The 23,261-nt window shown below is 34.2% G+C and overlaps 2 protein-coding genes across 5 annotated transcripts in view; one reads left to right on the forward strand and one right to left on the reverse strand.

Annotated features, from left to right (window-relative positions):
• Positions 1 to 1,719: 1,719 nt before the first annotated feature.
• On the reverse strand, positions 1,720 to 2,863 carry LOC120781281. Its single transcript, XM_040113477.1, has 3 exons — positions 2,674 to 2,863; positions 2,393 to 2,573; positions 1,720 to 2,327 (listed from the first exon to the last, which is right to left on the reverse strand). Coding segments are annotated over exons 1-3 (744 nt in total). The 5' UTR covers positions 2,676 to 2,863; the 3' UTR covers positions 1,720 to 1,766.
• A 946-nt stretch (positions 2,864 to 3,809) lies between these two features.
• The window catches only part of LOC120781211 (rap guanine nucleotide exchange factor 4), a 33,399-nt gene continuing 13,947 nt past the window's right edge, over positions 3,810 to 23,261 (forward strand). For 2 of the 4 annotated variants that reach the window (XM_040113331.1, XM_040113334.1), the window contains exons 1-6: positions 3,810 to 4,112; positions 4,977 to 5,512; positions 9,269 to 9,411; positions 14,435 to 14,526; positions 16,724 to 16,870; positions 18,633 to 18,684. In XM_040113331.1, coding sequence (XP_039969265.1) covers positions 5,478 to 5,512; positions 9,269 to 9,411; positions 14,435 to 14,526; positions 16,724 to 16,870; positions 18,633 to 18,684 — 469 coding nt within the window. In that variant the 5' untranslated portion in view covers positions 3,810 to 4,112; positions 4,977 to 5,477. Of the gene's footprint in view, positions 4,113 to 4,382; positions 4,570 to 4,976; positions 5,513 to 9,268; positions 9,412 to 14,434; positions 14,527 to 16,723; positions 16,871 to 18,632; positions 18,685 to 23,261 lie in introns of those variants that run through there. The other 2 variants (XM_040113332.1, XM_040113333.1) reach the window with 2 other exon arrangements.

A 23,261-nucleotide genomic window follows, 5' to 3' on the forward strand; every position in this document is an offset into this window, starting at 1 on the left:
GTATTGACTTCATGCGCTGCCCAGCGCAAAGCCTCGATATAAATGTTGCAGATTGCTATGAAAAAAATCAAAAATTTGGACTGCTATCGAGGAGACGTGGTACGCAATTCCACAAAGTAGGTGTCAGATGTTAGTGAAGAGTTTGCCCCGACGATGTCAAGGAATTTTGAAAAATTCTGGACACGCTACAAAGTATTAACGTTGTGTACTGTGTACTGTGTAATTAAATAATGACATCAGACGACTAAGCAGCCACGGTCTGACCTCAACTCTCTTGACCCGAAACTATTCCTTTGCTAATTTACTTGTATGTTTCGAGTCATATTTTTATGAACTTTAAAGGTGTATTCCACTCAGCATATAACAATATTTTCCAAAATTTACATGTCCATGGTTTCTTTTATAGACGGATTAGTCCAATGCCGTTGTACGAGAAACTATCTCATACCATCACTTTTAGACTATCATGTTTGGCAGTTTTCTTAATGCATTCCGGATTATATTCAGTATGTGGAGGAGGACGGACATATTGCCTAGACTCAGTGCCACCAAACAAAATTACCTTACATTCGTCTGTTTACAAAATATTGTGGTGGTTTTGCATTTTCGTTCAGGTGTCTCGGGTTACTTTTTGTAGGAGAGGGCAATTGCCATCATTTCATTAGAGCGCCTGAGTGCTTCTTTATTTTTATACTCTCGCAACAATGTTGCTAAGGAGAGTATTATAGCTTTGTTCACATAACGGTTGTTTGTAAGTCCTAAAACTAAAAGAGTCAGATATAGGGTTATATATACCAAAGTGATCAGGGTGACGAGTAGAGTCGAAATCCGGATGTCTGTCTGTCCGTCCGTCCGTCCGTGCAAGCTGTAACTTGAGTAAAAATTGAGATATCATGATGAAACTTGGTACACGTATTTCTTGGCTCCATAAGAAGGTTAAGTTCGAAGATGGGCAAAATCGGCTCACTGCCACGCCCACAAAATGGCGGAAACCGAAAACCTATAAAATGTCATAACTAAGCCATAAATAAAGATATTAAAGTGAAATTTGGCACAAAGGATCGCATTAGGGAGGAGCATATTTGGACGTAATTTTTTTGGAAAAGTGGGCGTGGCCCCGCCCCCTACTAAGTTTTTTGTACATATCTCGGAAACTACTATAGCTATGTCAACCAAATTCTATAGAGTCGTTTCCTTCAGGCATTTCCATATACAGTTCAAAAATGGAAGAAATCGGTTAATAACCACGCCCACCTCCCATACAAGGGTTATGTTGAAAATCACTAAAAGTGCGTTAACCGACTAACAAAAAACGTCAGAAACACTAAATTTTACGGAAGAAATGGCAGAAGGAAGCTGCACCCAGGCTTTTTTTAAAAATTGAAAATGGGCGTGGCGCCAAAAACCATATCTCGGGGTTTCAATGAAATTCGGTATGTAATATTTTCTTAACACCCTGATGACATGTACAAAATATGGGTGAAATCAGTTCACAACCACGCCTTCTTCCAATATAACGCTATTTTGAATTCCATCTGATGCCTTCTCTGTCATTAATTTTAATATCAATATATTTTTTATTAATTTTAATATCTATATTATAAATTATTAATATTATAAATTCACTAATTTCAAAAAACTCAAAACATTTAATTCAAAATTGTAAATGAATGGATTAAATACAGGTACGGTCATAAGGTAAGTTATTATTGTAAAAAAAAAACATCGCTGTGTTTATACTTTTTAAAAAACTATAAAAGAGGAAATTATGGATTACTGTTTGGTTTGCACTGGTATTTAAAATACATTTTTAGCTCCGTCAATTCATACTCTTTATATTTCATTTCATTTTCTTCTTGTCGCAGCCGCTCCATTTCGAAATGGTGCCTTTTGTTCTCCTCAGTCAAGTCTTTTACTCTTTCACAAAGGCATTGAATGCTAGTGTTAATTTCCTTTGTGGCCTCAATATTTTCTTGCAACCCATCTACAATACTTTTCAAGGCACCTGTCTGCTCACCGACATTATTCCTTAAGTGGTCGGTTACCATAGGCTCACGTCTTCGGAATCGAGCAGAATTGCTTGTAGATGGGAGTTTGTCATCATCGCTGGAAATCTCTGAAGGCACATCGCAATTTTCGGAAGGGACACCAAAGTCTGCTGTGCTGGGAATACCTTCCACCACGGTATATATACCACATAATTGGGCTATTGCGTCTTCAGTTGGAGTGAGGATGTGCTTGTTAAATGGCCCTCCTCCTGTTGCCCTCGCTTCTAAGTTGTTGTGTGCAACTTTTTTCCTTATGAAGGCCTTCCAATCCATCCAAACCTATTGAAATATTATTTCAAATTAAGAAAAATTAGCTAAAGTATAAAAAAAAATTATTTGCTTACCTTTTTCCAACCAGAAATATCTTTCTGTGGTGGACCATGAAGATTTAATTCTGTCACCACCTCTTTCCATAGGGCATCAACTTTTACTTTGTCACCCTTAACAAAGCCTCGAGCGATATCTTTATGCGACTCCATGAAGTGGACAAGGATCGCTTCCTGCTCCGCATTCTTATGTTTACCCCTATAAAAATAATATTTAACTTTAATTGCTTGTTACAGTTTTAAAACAATATATTTAAATCTCTATTTATTCCAATAATCAAGCGTTTTTATTTACTTACATATTTGCTCGCACCAAATTCACAATTTCGAACTGAAGTGAATGCTAACCGACATTTTTCTTGTGAATTCGTTTTCCAGAACATGCGTATTCACTCGGAATTCATTTTAGAAAAAATGTGGAATTGAAATTGTGAAAGTGAAACACAGAACACCAAATGTCGGATTGAAAACGAATTTGTTAGATATTCACTCGGAAGTGAATTCCAGAACCTGCCTGTATATGTATAATAATATATACATATGTACATTAGGAACCAATGATGATAGCGGAATAAAACTTTACACAAATACGGTATTTGAAAAATATGTAAATGACGGATAATGAAATCTCGATTATCACTTTATCGTGCGAGAGTATAAAATGTTCGGTGACACCCGAACTTAGCCCTTCCTTACTTGTTCTGTATCAGTTTTACCGTTTTTCGAAGATTTTTAAAGATTTCACATTTTTCGTCGCGTCCGTGTTTTCTTCTATAGACTAATTAAAATAAGCCGAGCTAAATTTTAAGAAATCCCATCAAACCGAATTTTTCTATACTTCTTAATTTTTAAAGAATTTGTTTGACAGTAAATGACACTCCTATTTTTTCGAACAGCGCAAATAGCGACTGTAAGAGTGGTTGGTATTTACGTTCTGGCATGATTAATTTCTTGGATCAAATATTTTTTCCAGGGACGCTCCTAATATTTTGAACACCGCTATATTTATAGTAGTTAGTTATAAGTGTTATTAGCAAGTTTTGGGTGAAGAAAATGTCATGCTACATGTTACGAGAGTAGAGAAAGCTCACGCACAAATCCCGCACTCGTTCGGAAGTTGCTCAAATTTTGAGATACTGTTTAAAGGATAACAAAATTAACATTAGAAATAGAACTGCGATGCAAGCGCTACTAGAGCCAAATTATGAATGTATGTTATGTACATACATATGTATACAATATAGAATGGATTAGGCTATAAATTGTATATTTCGTTAATATATTGTGAATAAAAGCTTTCAGTCTTTTCGTCCTATTTGAGAGTGGTAGAGTACACTATACAATAAACTTCTTGTTAGGGGATGTTTTTAAAAGCTCTAAAGGGTAAGGTGAAGAGCAATAGCTCAAAGTGTATATGGCAACAGTTGCGAAACAACTGACAATCAAGTTGGAACTTCCCACGGTTAATCACTATCTGAGCAAAAACAAAGATTGAACAAAAGTGCCAAATAGCAATTCGGGAACTAAACAAATTACATTTACAAAATACCGTTATTGTAAAAACGTTTCTGAGGCAAACACAAATTAATGATTCTCAAATAAGCAACCTTACGCAAATACCCCTGAACAATTAATATCTTACTGGTACATCCACCAACAGGCGCCAATAATTTCTATAGTGAGTTTATAACCTGTAATACAATATAAGTATGGTTTTCCGCTGCTTCATATGACTGCGGTGAGTTCTGAAATGCAATTGTGTGTTAAATGGCTTGGTGTGCCCAACTTTTGTGGTGTAAAAGCAAAAATACGGGATGTATTAAGTTCAGTTAGTAATGAACTTTCAGTAAATGTATATATAAACATTAACAATTAATACCATTTTAATATTTCAAAGTTAAACTAATAATACACAGATTTGTAAATATTTACAATAAAATGTATGGAAAATGAGATAAAAAATAGTGCGAATAATGTGATAATTCAAATAATGTGATAATTCAAAAATCCAATTATTTGACTTTAAACAAATGTTTTATTATGCATATATGTATGTATGTACATACATACATTTGTGCATATACTTATATTATGAAACGTTACTAAAGTAATGATCAAGTGAAAGTGCGATATTTTTGCGAGTTTTTAAAGCGAGTGCACTCATCATTATGTATAAGTATAATATACATATATATGTAAGTTTATATACATACTTATATACAGCTGATATGTATGTACATATGTAAAGTTGGACGAAAATCTTATATGTTACAATTATACCGACAGAATTTGTAAGCTCTATACACTTAATTGTTAACGAGCAAGGGCATTGTCAACCGCAATTCTTGGTATGCCTATATTCTCAACAATAATTTGTACATATTATGCTTATCCTTGCTCTAATATACCGATTTCATTCACTGGAATTAGAGATGATGCGTCTTAGTGTGTATTTGATTGTAATTGAAATAAAAAGACCAGTGTTGTATAAATAATATACTTTTATTCAGTTTATTATGTTCAAAATAGCATACCCAGCTTAAGTTTGTTATTTCAAATAACGACAAAGCTTTGGTTTTATTAATTTCATACTTTATTGCAGTTGAAACTACTTTACGGCTCCAGGAGATAAAATGAATAACACATTTTCAGCATTTACCAAAATTTCTGATGTTCCGCGAACGATTGCATACATTTAAAAGGTGATATCAATTAGGCAAAAACATTGTCAGTTTATCTGAACGTATTGAATAGCTTGACCGAACCTCGCTAAAACAAATAAAGACATAGTACTAACGACAATAATTACTGTAACAACTGGTAGGGTTATACTCGTAACATACCAAGAATTTTTACTCACAAAGCTACGACTAGAATGGAAGCAATGGAATTAGTATCTCATAAAAAGTAATGTCAAATGCTAGTTGTGGTATACAAAATATAATAACCGTGCTCATCCCGAATTGTAATCACCAAATGAAAACATGAAGATTTACATAATTTGATCGTACGAGTTTACAAATTTTCTATCATCCGAAAAGTAATATCAGAAACAATAATATTGCTCAATAGTGGAGACAAATTTATATAAACGCCGCAAGTAATGGCGATGGAATGGATTACCGCGATGGACAAACGGTAAGTATCAATACATAAATAATTTATGGTTTTATGAACATATGAAAATTTATAATATACTCTTTGGTTCGGTAATTGACAATACAATAATAATCAATAATCTTTAAACGAATTTCGTCAGAGTCATTAATTTTTATTAGGAGAATGTGTGAATTATTGGAGAAAACAAATCAATACATTTTTCATCATTGGCGTAAACAATATTTCCTTAAAAAAATTATCTCATAAATCACAGTTTGGCACATATCACTACCAATCTATCATTAATACTATGAACAAGAATACTTCCAGTTGAGATACCAAGATAATATTGTATTCTTTAATACAAAATTAAAAAAAAAATCATCAAATAGTCATATTTTAACAGCTCTAATCCCAGGATAAAGTCATGTGTAGAAGTTTACGCAAGTGAGGAAAGTTCTCTGAGCGCCATTCACTTCGGAGTGGCTAGAAACGATTATTTTATATACATATACACGACTTCCGGTCTTACACCAAGTATTCTCTGGATAGCCAAAGAACATCCGTTTGAAGGCGAACCATCCCTCCTCAGGGTTGTGGGCTGGGTTTGCACCTGGAATGTCCGGTCCCTTAATTGGGAATGTGAAGCTGCCCAGCTGCTTGATGTCCCAAAGTCCAAGAAATGCGATGGACGGGACAAAGACCGAGGGGAGTATGTTCTTGTGGCATTTACTACAGTGGCCATATAAAGGAGCGCAAATTCGGTGTTGGATTCGTGGTCAGAGAGAGACTCCGTTGCCGAAGTCCTTCAACATATCGCTGGTTTGCGCCCACGCAAATTTTTTTTGAGATATTTTGATGAAACTTGGTATGTGGGTTCCTTAATACAACTATCCCTTTCCAGTACAGAATTCGAGAGGTAATTAATATAACGGCATGAATAATGCCTTTAGTGTATGCCACCTTATGACCAAAAATTTTTCAAATCCATCAAAAACTGTTCAAGCTCTTTGGTACCAAATATGTGGACCACAGTATCTATAGTTGACTTTTGACCGAAATAACGGTCAATGTATGAGAAATACAATTGAAATTCAGAGAGAATCCTTTCCTGATAATACATAGTATGCCTGTGTGATTTTTACAAGTTACAAGAGTAAAAAATGTTCGGTTGCATCCTTTCCTACTTATAGATATTGCTCATTAGGCTTTGCAGCTAATTCGAAAATCTACAAAGTCTTTAATAATAAATATAAAACCATCATTTCAAATAATAATATTTTCAGTTAAAAAAAAGTAAGGAAGGGCTAAGTTCGGGTGCAACCGAACATTTTATACTCTTGCAACTTACAACGTCAACCTGAGGATCGAAATCCAAGCAATTTAAATATAAGTATGTACATACATATGTATACTATTCATAACTCCTATACTGACAGACACATAAGGTTTGTTAGAGAAGCGAAAACCATTACATACTTGTATATGTATGTAGTATGTACATATATGGAAGTTGGGGTAGTATCGACCAGAATCTCTGGTGTGTTTAGTTATTGATTTATCGCGCTTTTAGAAGTTTTTAATAGTACCGTTATATGGGGAGTGAACGGGGTTATCTTCAGATTTCATACATTTTCATACTGTGTTAAGTGGTTTAGAAGATATGTATGTACATTAAACTTGTAAGAGGGCGGGGTCAAGCCCACTTAAAAAAAAAAAATTGGCCCACAGGTGCCGCTTGCTGCTGCAGTCCTCTGTACCAAATTACAGCTTCATATCTTAATTTAGTCCTTAGTTATAGCACTTTATATGTTTTCGGTTAATGGCGATTTGTGGGCGTGGCAGTGGTCCGAATACGCTCATCTACGAGCTCGAAAATTTTTTTGGTAAAAAGGGACATACCACCTTTAACCAAGATATCTCAATTTTTAGTCAAGTAACCCTATATCTATTTCGATTAGTTTTTGCTGATACGCATAACCGTTAGGTGAACAAAACTAAAATACTCTGTAGCGACTGGTTGCAATAGTATAAACATATATGTATATACATATGTATGTATATGTCAAGAATGTCCAAATTGTTTATTTTCAAATTATCATCAAACGAATACAAATTTATTTTAAAATTATTATTGAACGAATACCAAAATATGTACATATGTACATATATATGAAATTAAATAATTTTTATACGCCTGCTTGCGACTGCTCCGTTTGCTTGTTAACGAACGAATGCCTCTCACTTGTTAAAAGTGTCTGTGACATATATGGATGTATATGTATACATATATACTAGATATATACTTGCAAATATATGAAAACTTTATTTATTTTTCACCAAAAAAGTCTTCGCTTCGCGTATCTTCTTTCTAACAATTTCCAAGCTTTTTTGTATTGCGATTTCTTGCAAATTACTTTGTAAAAAAGTATAGTAAAGTATTCCAAGCCAAGTATTTGTTTTTAAAAGCTCTAGGGTTCTGAGTTCTGTGTTGGCGCACTCTAAAAATTAACATAAACATTTCTTTGGTGTTCTTTCTTCCTAGTGCAGATGCTTCATCTGGAAGAACATATTTTTATTTAATACCGCTTTCATCTGCATTGAAATTTGCTTCGTGGGAAGATTAATATTTCTTATTACGTTCTCGAGACTTGTTCATAGATGGCTCCACACTATCTACGTATTTCGCATATGTCATCCAATTGTCTCTATTTCCTCGGTTTTAATTTTAATTTTTTATAGTACAAACTGATGACCTTGGAAGTCCATATTTAGGGAATATCGCCTTTATTTAAAGCTAATTAATGGAATCATACAAAATCTTAAGTTTATTTTGCAATCATAAACGCTTTCTATATGACATTAAGGTAAGAAAAGTATTTTGAAATGACTGAATTACGATTAATTCAAAGGGAAACTTGATAAAAAATCATTTTATATTCTGCAAATGTTGTACAACAGTTAAACTAACGTTGGTTTAACGAAACCTTTATTTTTTTAAAGAATGCGAAGTTCAAGAAAAAAATATTGCAGGGTTCGCAATATTCAATAGTTAAAATTCTTTAAAATTTTTCGATATAAAGCTCATGCTAAAGGTAAAGGTGCTGGGTATTCTGGAATGTAAAAGTATCAGATGGAATTCCAAATTACGTTTCATAGGCGTTCTTGTAGTCCGATTTCCCCCATTTTTGTACTATAATACAGAATCATCAAAAGATCAAAAGGATGTTATGTATGAAATTTGGTTGATATCGGTTGAGTAGTATAAATGTGGGGAGTGCCACGCACATTGTCCAAATTTGACACCAGCTCCTATAATAATCCTTCTCGTACCATCTCAAATGTAAAATTTTATGTCTCTGATGTATTTACTTATTGATTTTCGCAGTTTTTAACAAAACCGTTTTCACCCGATGTCACCTTTTTCACACTTTTGTAAGAAGGGTTAAGAAGATTAATTTGGGTGATATAGTTTTATCGGTTTGGAAGATATGTGTATTAAACTTAATAGAGGCGGAGCCACACCCACTTGTCAAAGATTTTGAAATCACAGGTGATCCTCTTTAATGTGATTCCTTATGTCAAATTTGCGGCTAAGTTTTGTTTATACAGAGATCAACTTTCAAAATATGAAATTCCCCAACGAATTACACATTTCGGTATATAACGGTTGCCAATTTGCCACCTACAATACTTACATCTTTAATATATGTATATAATCGAATTACCAACTGTTTATTAACCCCATGATATGAAAATTTATTTTAATACTTTTAACTTTTTATGTACTTTCAGTCCTTGTGATCGCAATTTACGCGATGCTGAACTGATATCCTGTCGTCTGCGACGCGTGGAGCCACTGTGTCGTCTGCCCAGTTCGGCATTGCAGCAGTTAGCTATGTGCGGCTTCTATGAGGATTTAGAAAAGGGTGTGACATGTAAGCTTAAAAACTAAAATATCTCTTTTAGTATGGTATATCCAATCTCAAAGTTCATAGATTCATAGAATACACTATGATAAATTTAAATGAGATTTTATTTAAAACATTTTAATGCTAATTAATTTTTTTATTTATCATAAAATGAGGAATGAAACAACTGACTCTTACGATTTGTTTTTGTCCTACAAGATGCGACCAATCAGACTTCAGAATTAGTTTTATCACTCGTTGTCACTGGAATACAAAAAACTGTTTGACATGTGTACATATACAAGTATATATGCTTATGTGTGGCTTCTCTTTTATTGGTCTTGGCCTAACAACCATGCGGTATTGCTCTTATCAACATGTTGCACAGTAGGTTTTGCCAACGAAGTTTATTTATATGATTATAAAATAATGTGGATAGTTTCATCCGGTCCTTGCACTAAATACAGTATGGTACATAATATATTCTTAAACTAATGTTTGAAAATACGCGCCTACTTCTCATATAACACCATTATAAACTCCATCGGACTCTTTCACTTTGCAATAGATATGTACATCAAACGTCAGCGAATATATTACAAGTAAAATACGGTGGTTTTAAGGCATGGCAATGCTCATCTAATTATGAACGAAACCAGAGTATACCTTTTCAAACACCGGATACTGAATATGAATGTTCTCATTATCGAAAATAATCACTTTCTGATATAATGTCCGGTATTGAAAATTAATAAGCTTAGTTCAATACCTTCTCTATGCATCATATACCCAACATACTGATATTCTTATTTCCGGTATACCTACCGATCAATATGGAAGATATTTCTACAATATTTATCTCTGTGTTGAAAATTGGTAGAATCGGCCGATAAATTTCGAGAGCTCTCATATACAACACTAAAGATTTTAATGTTTCTAGCATAATTCGTTCAATGTGAAAGGTACACAATAAATTTGGCCCAGACCCTAAATTGTGCCTAATATACTGATTTCTATATCGTTGGTTGACTTTATGTCAAATCGATTAATATCTAGTATGGTTTGGTGCTAATAATGATGAAGTTGATCCATACGTTCCTAACATTTACATACCTAATATAATAGGGCAATTCACAATCTGGTGCAAATGGTCTTGCATATTTGCAATTGCAAATGAGCGAGGAATCTTGTTGCTTTTACACTAACAAAATGTACAGCGAATTTGCAATTGCAAATATGCAAGACCATTTGCACCAGACTGTGAATTGCCCTAATGATTTGCGATATGTGGATTTTGATTTATTGACAATATATATGAGAGTGTATAGTGATCTGATTCCCGATTTTGACTGTTCCTAACTAGTTATACCCTGAACAAGGTATAGTCAATCTCGTTTAGGTACCACTCCGCTTAAGCGACAATCCCTATTGCAAGCCTGTTCTCACAACAGCCGGTTCTACATTATCCCTATTTTATCCGTCAAAGGCCTGTTTTTTCGGCTATCTAACCTTGTTTGGATCGGTGTGATACATTCAATGGATGGAGCCATATTAAGACCTAATCAAATCTTAAGACACACCGGGAGTGGACCACATGTTACGTGGCTCCATGCTATCAATGCACTACTCCGCCATTTGCCTCTACGGCTGTGCAATCTGCCCCAAGATTGTGCACTGCGCCATCATTCTTCGTAAACTTTATCAAAGCTAACTGCGTCGGCTTCACAGAACTTACCGAGAGCAACTTCACCGCATACCCATTCCTACGGACGTAATCGTTGACGAACGTCAATTCCGCAAGGTGATCGCTCGCTTGATCCCTCTTGAAAGAATGGGGAACTCCGACCCAATATTCCCGCCGAAGAAGACGTTTTAACTAATGAGCGTGACACCTTACGTCATGCCGATCCCTGTCATCCTCGAATAAGGGATCTTACTTCGGGGATTCGGCAAATGGTAAACCAACATTAGCGGACAAATGGATAAAGCATCTGAAGTCTTGTAAACTCTTCATCAACGTGAGTAAGCTTTGGACTACTGTCAAGGCTTTGTCTAATCCGAAGAGATATGATGACCGAGTTGAAATTCAAGCTATCCCTAGTTGTGACGACACTAGAGGCCACGATACTTAGACCATCAACACACATAGCTTCCGCAGAGTGAACAGCACTACCACCACTTAGCTTCATAAACGCCAAGATAGCTAATGGCCTTAACTAAAACCCACCACGTGAGAGGACGATTCTAGTATCGTTGGCCTTTCAAACGCCTTTAACACAGTCAATCACACAATGCTACTTGAGGATGTTAAACATAAGGTTGTCCATTAAAAAAAACATTGATGTTTTCGTCGATATGATGCATCGAAACTTAACATCGATGTTATGCGAATAAAAATATCGATGCATAGAAAGTATCACTTGTACCAAAGGTAATAAAAAATTTATTTAGGTAACATTACAACTTCAAATTAAGATACATTTGTGTATTTGTATATCCTTACAAATTTTAAAATACATAATGTCATTAAAGAAAAATTTCCTAAGTAAATTTTAATTCAATTTCTTTGTTTGCTCATTGTCTGACTAGCTTTCGAAAATAAACGTTTGGATGAAACTGATGTAGCCATTTGTTAAGTATTTGAAAGCTACTTTACTTTGTTTGTAAATCGTTCCACATTTTCATTGGATTTTCTACTAACTTCATTGTTCAAATATCATTGAACATGCATACTTATCAGCAAAGCCGAAATACAATTAAAAATAAATATCTATTTTCAAAAGTACATACATACATACATATGTGTGTATGCACATAAACAACCACATGCATTTAAATGCAATGTAAATCTAATAATAATAAAAATGCATGGGACACAAGTCATAAATTTGCAGAAGAGATAATATTAAACACACACACATACACATGATTTAAATTGTAAACTTGAAAACAACCCCATGTCAAGCAGCAATAAACAACATGCTGCAATACATACAAACATATACACATACACATATGATTTAGTTATTTAAGATAGTTTTAAGAATTTTATATAAGCAATGAAAACATCAAAATAAAATTAGAATGAATAAATTCTCCCTCAATATAAGACTTTTCATTTCCCCCCACCAGTGGTAAGGAATGATAAATTCCTTTTTGAGGTCAATGTTTGATGATAGATACAAATCAAACATTTTTGGCCCTTCGAGCCGGATTTAGAGCTCGGCCAAATTAAAAAGTCCTGTATTTACAAAGCAGGCAATATACAAAAAAGCCTGTTCAAAATACAGGCAAATTAAAACAAAATAATTGTAAGAAGGGTGTATGTAGTATGTACATATATTCCCGCATATTAGCAACATAAAACAAAGAGAATGAAATAATTCTCAGCTCAGTGAAGATCTTTTCATTTCCCCCCACCAGTGGTAAGGTTTGATAAAATCTTCATTGAGTTTTAAACACTTATAAATGCACGAATATAATATGTGGATAGCTCATCTGACATATCCAGCAAATTGTTTCCGTTTATCTTCCAATATTTTAGTTTTGCAACTATCCGTGCAAATACTAAAGGAATTTTCAGTTTTATCAAAACTATCTGAGGAGTGCATGTCCATCCCTCGGCTTCTGCAATAGCATTAACCCTCATAATTTTTGTGTTTTTTATACTCTTTCAACCTGTTACTACAGAGTTCCTAAAATTTTTATGTGGGCATTTGTTATTATGAAATAATCATTTGTAGAATGACGTCAGCCAGGAAGGTTCGAAACACTTGTTTGAGCTCTTCAACCGTTTAGAAATTTGGTGAAGATGACAATATTTTATGCGTAAAAGGAAAAAAAGTAGAAAGTATTCTAATTTGAACAAATAAATTTTTGGAAAGCAATTATTCCTTATTTTATATGGTTTAAGACTTAAATAACTTTTAATAATGTGAATTTAGCAGTTTAATGGTACTAATTTGTTTGATGACAGGAGATATTCCGTATTGCCCTCGTTCACTACCAGACCCATCTGCTTCGCTTCCTTTTCCAGTCTGAAAAAAGCAGAACTAACGGAGCGGATGTTGAGGCCAATGATATCAATATCATCGGCGTACACCAGCGGCTGTACACTCTTATTGAAGATTGTACTCGATTAAGTTCTGAAGCTCGAATTATTTGATGCTAGGAAGTTTAAATTTGTTTTGACTGTCTGGCTTTTTCTTTGGACACATCACTTTTGGACCAAATCATTTTAAAAATGTTTCACCTTTTCGTGAGCAATAACTGATTTGAATTGTTTAAATTTTCATTTTCAGCTGATTAATTACCTTTCAAATTTTAATTTTTAAGGTTGGCATCACAAATAAAACTTTGGCTAAAAATAGTTGAAGTACTTAATTCAACTGAGTGGAGTTGAAAACCCTAATAAGGTTATACATTAAACCTTTGGAATATGAGCGCAAAAATTCTGCATCTTTGGTTGAGTCGAATTAAGATTGATTATATATAGTATATTAAGTTTGGCACGAAGTTTGTAACACCCAAAAGAAAATATCAGAGACTCTACAAAGTATATTGACATATACCGTAATTGATCAGCGTTACGGGCTGAATCGATTTAGACATGTTCGTCTGTCCGTCTGTCCGTTTGTATATATGCGAACTAGTCTCTTGTTGTTGAAATATCGATCTGAAATTTTGCAAATATCCTCTTCTCACCAAGACGATATTGGACGAAATTTGGCATAGATCATTGTCTAAGGCAAAGAAGCAATCTTCAAAGTAATAGTTCAAATGTGACGACTATACGAGTAGCATGCAAATGCAATATTAACTGACCGATCAAAATGAGGATAAAAATATTTTTATACTCCTTAATGCTATAAAAAATTCACCTGCGAAGGGTATTATAAATTTGGTGCAGCCGAAGTTAATTTTGTTTTGTTTTTTTATTAACATTACATTTAGAAACCACATGTGTAAATGGTTTAATAAATCAAAGATGAATAATCGGATATTAGTTTGTATATTTCATATCAAAAACTATTTGCTTCTACTTTTACAGTATTTCGTGCTGGTGAACAGGGTCGTTTTTGGTACGCCGTTCTAGGTGGTTCACTTGAAGTTCGTTACCATGCTTCAGAGACCGATGCCAAAGTAAGTAAACGAAATATTTCACGTTTCTTTATATATATGTATATGTATTAGAGCTCCCACTCCCGGGCTCCCGGGCTCCCGAAATCCCGGGATCCCGGACTTAAAACTCCTCCCGGGATTTAAAATTAATTTCCCGGGATATTCGGGATTTTTTTTTTAAACGCTGTTAATTATTATTTTTTCATAAACAAAGTTGTATTTACAATAGATGAACATTGCCAAAAAACAATTAGTAAGAATTTAGTACTTTATAACACTGTTTGATCAAAGTTACAGCACTGATTTTTGTTGAGACTCGCGATATTGATTTAAAAATAATCGAAAATGAAAAGGAAAAAACGTTGAAGGAAAGGTTGCAAGAAACTGTCAAAGAATCTCGCGTTTTAAAAAGAGATGTCTCATTATCAGTAGAGGAAGCGGTACCAAAGGAAATAAATTTACTTCCCTGGGGGTGGCGGGCTTGGCAGCAATCTGGAGGTTGCTTGTAATTTTTTAAAGACAATACCAGCAACTAGTGTCGAATGCGAGCGTTGTTTTTCAGTGTCTGGAAGCCTTTGCACTAAAATCAGATCTAGTTTAAACGATGAAACAATGGATGCGCTTGTATTTTTAAAATACTATTTAAAATTAGCTCCTACAGAAATCGATCTGTGATTTTTATTATTTGTTTTTTGACAAAATAATATATGTATATATAATACCAAATACATAGGTATATTTTTAATTTAATTCATGTAACTGATTCGAAATAAAAAGTGAATTATATATTTTTTTCAATTTATAAGAAATCATAATTATTATTAAATAATAATTTTTTTATTATAAAGAACCGAAGAACATGGGCATACTTAATTGAATCTATGTAACTGATTGAAAATAAAAAAATAATTTAATTTTTTTAAATTTATAAGCAATAAATAGCAATTTTTATTTCCTCCCGTTTTTCCCGGGAATCCCGGGAAATGAAATTTCGACATCCCGAAATCCCGGGAATTCGAAAACATTCCGGGAGTGGGAGCTCTAATATGTATGTAATAAGTTGCCAATCATATGTATGTAAACTCATGAAAAGTTTTGTTCATCTAACAATTATAAAAATAAAAATGTAAAAATCAACTCATTAATAAATTGCCATTTAATTTGTATATACTTACATTGTCTTAAATAAAATGCGTTTAGTTAGTATTTTGCTAAGCACGTATAGGAAATAGCACGCTTAATTAAATAAACATGTTGCCCCTTCGATGCTGACGCGAGCATTGTTTTATACAACTGTAAGGGTTTGTAAGCCAGCCATCGCGTTGGCCGTAGAGGTGCATACATGCATTGATTGGTGCCTGACTGCACTTACAGATGTTTAAATCGCTATGGCACACGTCGTAACACCGTCGTAACACCGTCGTAATACTCGTGACTACTTCTACACACTACATACATATGTATGTACCACCTGGTGTGTGTATAATTAGTCATCGAAGCATACTTGAATGCTTAACTGCCCCGGTCTGGCAAATCAGTTGTGAAATCAAGCGTAACCATAAGATCACAATAGGAGTCTTCTATCAAATATGCGAGAAAAAGAGTAAATACGAACTATGCGAATCAAAAAATTCTTAATTAAACGACATTCGAATATTGACTTCCCCCGTTTACAGTTTTACAAATATTTATCTTTTACAAATATGTCACTACCAAATACTACACCAACGACTATGCCGATTTAAATGAAATTTATGTAATAACATTAGCATTTTAAAATGGGCGATAACCCTTTATACTCACTATTTTACACAGTTTTGAATTGAATTAGATTATTTTACAAAATGTAAATCATGCATTAATGAAAATATCGGAAGTAGAACTTAGAACAAATCGTGCTTTTAAGTTGTGGCACTATCATTCAAAAATGGTGGAAATTGGACTATAGCTTAGCTAGGCCCCAACCACCTGCCCCTCAATATAAGTACATCGCTTTATAAGAGAGTTATTTTAATAAAATTGTTATTTAAATAAATTAAAATATTTTCTAATATGTTACAAAGTAGATTTATTTTGTTAAAAAAGCTGCACTTAGATAATAAAAATTAGCTTGATGATATCTAATGAATATCGAAATAAAATTATTTTCGACAAATTCATTATACTTGTATATGTGAATTCATAGATTTAAGAACTATGTATTATTGTTTAATTACAGGCACCAGTAACTTTGTGTAATCTTAGTGTGGGCGCTACATTCGGGGAGTCCATATTACACGAACTACCAAGAGATAGCACTGTTGTCACGAAAACCACTTGTGAGTTGCTTCGTGTGGAACAACAAGATTTTCGACTTATTTGGGAAGTAAGTAAAATAATTATCTGCCTATGATATTGTTTGTTATGAAATATTTGATTGCGAAACAATATTAGTTTTTTATTATATTTACATAGATTTTGAAATTGGTCCTCTACCTTTCCTCTTCCTTTACCACATTCGAAAGAAATTTCGCAGTTTCTTTCACTTTGAAAATTTCATAACTTATTGAATTAATTAAGAAATAACGAAAATACTGGTTTTATTTTGGGGTCAAATGACATTTGAATATAACGTCAGGCCACGTGACATTAAATCGTATACACAGAGCTCAAATTAAAAAAGAAGTTGTAAAATGTTTTTATACTCTTTCAACCAGTTGTTACAGAGTATATAATTTTATTCACCTAACGGTTGTACGTATCACCTAAAACTAAAACTAAACGATATAGATATATAGCAGGCTTGTATATATATAAATGATCAGGATGACGAGAAAAATTGATATCCGGGTGACTGCCTGTCTGTCCATCTGTCCGTAAAAGCTGTAACTTTTGTAAAAATTGAGATATCTTGACGAAACTTGGTATGCAGGTTCCTTAAAATAAAACAAAACTCGGAGATGGGCGTAGTTGGACCATTGCCACTTGCACAAAATGCCATTAACCGAAAACCTATAAAGTGCCATAACTAAGCACTAAATTAAGATATATGTAAGTAAAACTGTAATTGGCACAAGGTATTGTAGTAGCAAGGGACAACTGTGAGCAAAAATTTTGAAAAAGTAGTTGTGGCCCCGCCTTACGATAAGTTTAATGTTCATATTCATAGGATCCAGTGTGAAAATTGGACTTTTTGGTGAAATTACATATATCGGGACCGATTTTGACTAAATTTAATACGTAGCACTCTTCTCAAAGTCGGACTATAACCATGCCTACTTCCCATATAACACAACTTTAACTCCACTTATTCCACTTGATTCTTTCATTTTCCAGTACACAAATCAATAAGTAATTAATATAATATAACGGGATAAAATTTTGCAGTAGTAATTCCTCTAAAGTATGCCACGTTATGAACCAAAATTGTCCAAATCCACCCAAAACTGTTCAAGCCCCTAGGTATCAGTGTCTATAGTTGACTTTGGAGCGAAAATATCGGAGAAACCTTCACTGACGATAGAAATTCTGTGAATCAAAAGTGGGTTGAATCGGGTCAATACTTCCCTAAGCCCCCACATAGCTAAGATAAAGATTTCCGAACTTTCAGGTGACTTCATGCTGGATATATCAGCCAATATTTGAGTTATCTCATTTTTTAGTATGTGACATGTTAATAGTATAAATTACTAGCAAAAATAGATAAAATCGGGTCAATCCTACACCCAAAGCTCATATATTGCCTATAATGATTTTCGCGTTTCTAACAAACCTTATGTCGGATATGTCGGACAGTGTATGAGTTATATATAGTATATGTATATATAAATTTGCTTGGATTCCAAACCTCTGGTTGAAGTTTTACACTTTAAAATACTTCCCGAACTTCCCCCTTCCTTACGTGTGTAATTTGTTCTTATTTACAACGTTCATCATTCCATATCATGTGATATTCATCGTTATCCTTATAGCTTTATTCTATTGAGTTCCTGAACACTTCAAATAATTTAGTCCGGCTCGGTTTAGCCATTCTCATATGTCAATATGAAAATCGCTTTCTTCCTCTTTATTAGGGTACGCTTGCTCGGTTATAGCCGAAAATCGCTTTCTTTGTAATAATTGGAAATATTTTGTTTTTGTTTTTACAGAAAAATAAAGAATTGATGAATGACATTATTACAACTTGCAAATTGAAAAATGGTAAGTTACATTATAAATTATGTAGTAATAATGGTATTTACATAAAAGTTATATACATACATAACATTAGGAATATTAACCCTTTCGACCCCAATGTTGCCTGAGGGCAATTTCGCTAGTTCATAGGCCTACCACCAGCGTTATTTTTGTTTTTGTTTATTGAACCGATATGATAACGGTAGTCTTATGAGTCAGCACGTGGTGTGATCAAAAAAAAAATCACTAGTAAATCATTTAGCAAAGCAATTTGATAAAGACTGCAGCAGTGTCGGCGAAAATTTATTTCTACATGAAGGAGTACATTTTTAAAAGAGAGAATTTTTTGAATAATTGTAACAAAAATTATCAATCTGTAAATGAACTACTTTTCAGCGATTGTTAAGTGAAATATTTTTGCAAGAAAATTTCTTTAGTTTTAAACCAACATCAGGTGAGTAATTTTTACATATGCGAAGTTGCTTGTGAGCAACTTTGGGCAATTGTGGTATAAAATTTCCATGACTTTAGTTATGAGGCCTCAAGATAAAGGTTTGTCAAATGAGGACGTACAACGAATTTTAAACTTCGATTGGGATGTTTCAACTGATGAAGAAAGTGGTGATGAGATAGAGGATGTGTCTGCAGTGCTGGAGCAGAATTTGCAAGGGATTATGGAAAGAGGGGAAAGTATAGAAATCGGACTTCTTGACAATATAATTACGGAAGACAGCGAGCATGAATCTTGTTCTAGTGAAGGGTTTTGCATTGAAAAAATTGATTCGAAGGCATTAAAATGGAGATCAAAGCCATTTGAAGCTCCTGAAAGTGTATGGAAGGCAGATGTCGACTTGGAAATTCACGACGTCATGATGCCCGTGGAATATTTTTCACAATTTTTTGACTGTCGTGCTATTGATTTGATCACGCAGCAAACTGATTTGTATGGACTTCAAGAACTGGGCCTTGAACTTAAATGTACCAGTGTAGAAATAAGACGATATATTGGTACTCTACTGTACTTAGGTGTTTTAAAACTACCCCAATTTAAAATGGCATAGTCTCAAAATATTAAGCTTACCGCTATAACAGATTCAATACCTCGTAATAGATTTGACAAAATTAAACAGTGTTTACATTTTAATGATAACAGCAAGCAGCCTAAAAAAGAAGATTTAAATTATGACAAGCTATACAAGATACGTCCACTGCTCGATATCATCAGAGAAAACTTCAATAAACTTCCTCAAGAAGAACATCAAAGCGTTGATGAGCAAATAATTGCGTTCAAAGGTACATATGTGCTTACACATGTGTTGTATCCGTATTTTTGTTGTTACTTTTGCTTACAGGACGATCAACGTACAAACAATACAATCCAGCTAAGCCTCACAAATGGGGGTTGAAAATGTTTACGCGTGCTGGAACGTCTGGACTTGTATCGGGTGATTTTTTAAGAGCTTGATAACTTTTTTTTAAAAAAAAACGCATAAAATTTGCAAAATCTCATCGGTTCTTTATTTGAAACGTTAGATTGGTTCATGACATTTACTTTTTGAAGATAATTTCATTTAAATGTTGACCGCGGCTGCGTCTTAGGTGGTCCATTCGGAAAGGCCAATTTTGGGCAACTTTTTCGAGCATTTCGGCCGGAATAGCCCGAATTTCTTCGGAAATGTTGTCTTCCAAAGCTGGAATAGTTGCTGGCTTATTTCTGTAGACTTTAGACTTGACGTAGCCCCACAAAAAATAGTCTAAAGGCGTTAAATCGCATGATCTTGGTGGCCAACTTACGGGTCCATTTCTTGAGATGAATTGTTCTCCGAAGTTTTCCCTCAAAATGGCCATAGAATCGCGACTGTGTGGCATGTAGCGCCATCTTGTTGAAACCACATGTCAACCAAGTTCAGTTCTTCCATTTTGGCAACAAAAGTTTGTTAGCATCGAACGATAGCGATCGCCATTCACCGTAACGTTGCGTCCAACAGCATCTTTGAAAAAATACGGTCCAATGATTCCACCAGCGTACAAACCACACCAAACAGTGCATTTTTCGGGATGCATGGGCAGTTACCACCAAGATCATGCGATTTAACGCCTTTAGACTATTTTTTTGTGGGGCTACGTCAAGTCTAAAGTCTACAGAAATAAGCCAGCAACTATTCCAGCTTTGGAAGACAACATTTCCGAAGAAATTCGGGCTATTCCGGCCGAAATGCTCGAAAAAGTTGCCCAAAATTGGACTTTCCGAATGGACCACCTAAGACGCAGCCGCGGTCAACATTTAAATGAAATTATCTTCAAAAAGTAAATGTCATGAACCAATCTAACGTTTCAAATAAAGAACCGATGAGATTTTGCAAATTTTATGCGTTTTTTTTTTATAAAAAATTATCAAGCTCTTAAAAAATCACCCGATATATGATTTCACGCTGTATGTTGGTGAAGGCACCTGTCAATCATATGGATTGGGACTTTCCTCGGATATAGTTCTCTATTTAGCGAAAACTATTCCCAAACACAAGAACTTCAAACTTTATTTTGATAACTGGTTTACATCAGTAAGCCTTCTGATTGCATTGAAGGAAATGGGCATATTCGCTACTGGTACTATACGTAAAAATCGAATAAGCAACTGCCAGTTACTTTCAGAAGCGGAACTCAAAAAACGTGGAAGAGGATCTTATGACATGAAATGTGAAACCAATCATAATATTGTATGTGACAATAAGCCGGTCCAACTTATATCATCGCATATAAGTCATGAACCAGTTGGCATTTGCAAACGTTGGAACCCAAAAGAAAAAACACACGTAGATGTCCAAAGACCTGCGATAGTTGCTAACTACAACAAAGGCATGGGAGGTGTGGATCTAGCGGACATGTTGATGGAACTTTATAAAGTTAACCACCGCTCAAGGAAGTGGTATATACGAATTTTTTATTGGTGTCTGGGAACGTCTGTTACAAATGCGTGGCTGCTTTATAGAAAACATTTAAATTTGCTTCATCCGAAACAGAAACACATTCTCCTAATAAAATTTCAACTGGAAATTGCTGATGCCCTTCTGCAATCTACGTCTTCTGCAGTTTCTATGCAAAGAAAGCGAGGCAGACCGTCCAACGCAGAGAGGAATGATAGCGATACAAACTCTCCATCGAGCAGTGTGTCGTCGCATAACACGAAAAAGTACAGATTCCAGCCGAACCCTCCAGAAACGAAACGATATGATAAGACGGAACATTGGGTAGTATTCGGTGAAAAAGGGAGCTGCAGGTTGTGCAAGACAGGAACTCCAATGTCCAAATGTCTTAAATGTAAGGTCCATCTTTGCTGCAATAACAATAAAAACTGTTTTTTGTCTTTTCATACCTAATTTTTCCCCAATAAATAAAATAAAATGCGATTACAAAAAAAAAAAAAATATTAATAAATTCTATACCACCATTGCCCAACGTTGCTCACAGGCAACATTCTGTAGCGCTCAAACGGGTGGGAGTGGCGAGTTGAAAATTTTACTATACCTTTCTAGAATAAATACAATGAGATTAAAACTTAAAAAAAAATTTTAAGATTACAGGAAGAAAATCGGGGTCGAAAGGGTTAAAGATGTATGTCAGTTCCAATTAAATAGCACACCTTAATAGATTTAATTCTAAAGTACCAAGAAATGATAGAAACATACATAATTGCGGAGAATTGCACATCAACACACTGTGATACTATTGTAAAATATATAAAATTATTGAAATGGCTTCGCTTTGCTTCAGACTTCTGCTCTAACCAGAGAACTTAAAAACATGTTATGTTTTATGTTCTCTGGCATAACTATCGATTTACTTAACCAATACTACATGTCATAGTTCATATTTTAACAAATTTGGGGTTTCTCAAAAAATTAAAAATACATGTGTACATATAGTTTAAAAAAACTAAAAAACACGCTTTTAATACATATCAAACTAAAAAGTGAAGAATAATTCTTTGTATAAACTAACAATAAAAAAAAAATTCCTGCATTATTGTGAAAAAAGCGTGGGGTGCTGGTGACATAATTTTCATATATCGAGCATTCCACGCTTTTCTCACAATAATTTAAGGTATCAGTAGGGTAATCTGGCCTGTTTTTTGTAACATTTTTTTCATAGAAATTTTTATTCTACAATATAACTTTTTTACACAAAAACCCAATTTATTCTTAAAAAGTACGTGAATGGTTACCGTCCCTACTAGAAGTATGAAAAAAACGTTGATAAATAAAAAAGTAGTTAACGTTTTTTTATACTCTCGCAACAATGTTGCTAAGGAGAGTATTATAGTTTTGTTCACATAACGGTTGTTTGTAAGTCCTAAAACTAAAAGAGTCAGATATAGGGTTATATATACCAAAGTGATCAGGGTGACGAGCTGTAACTTGAGTAAAAATTGAGACATCATGATGAACCTTGGCTCCATAAGAAGGTTAAGTTCGAAGATGGGCAAAATCGGCCCACTGCCACGCCCACAAAATGGCGGAAACCGAAAACCTATAAAAACCATCATTTCATTAGAGCGCCTGAGTGCTTCTTTATTTTTATACTCTCGCAACAATGTTGCTAAG

This window comes from Bactrocera tryoni, unplaced genomic scaffold (genome assembly GCF_016617805.1).
Source record: "Bactrocera tryoni isolate S06 unplaced genomic scaffold, CSIRO_BtryS06_freeze2 scaffold_517, whole genome shotgun sequence".
NCBI classification, from domain to species: domain Eukaryota; kingdom Metazoa; phylum Arthropoda; class Insecta; order Diptera; family Tephritidae; genus Bactrocera; species Bactrocera tryoni.

Coding starts and splice junctions, on each gene's coding strand:
- LOC120781281 (XM_040113477.1), bottom strand. Junction 2,328..2,392: donor ATATTTCTGGTTGGAAAAAG/GTAAGCAAATAA, acceptor ATATTTCAATAG/GTTTGGATGGATTGGAAGGC.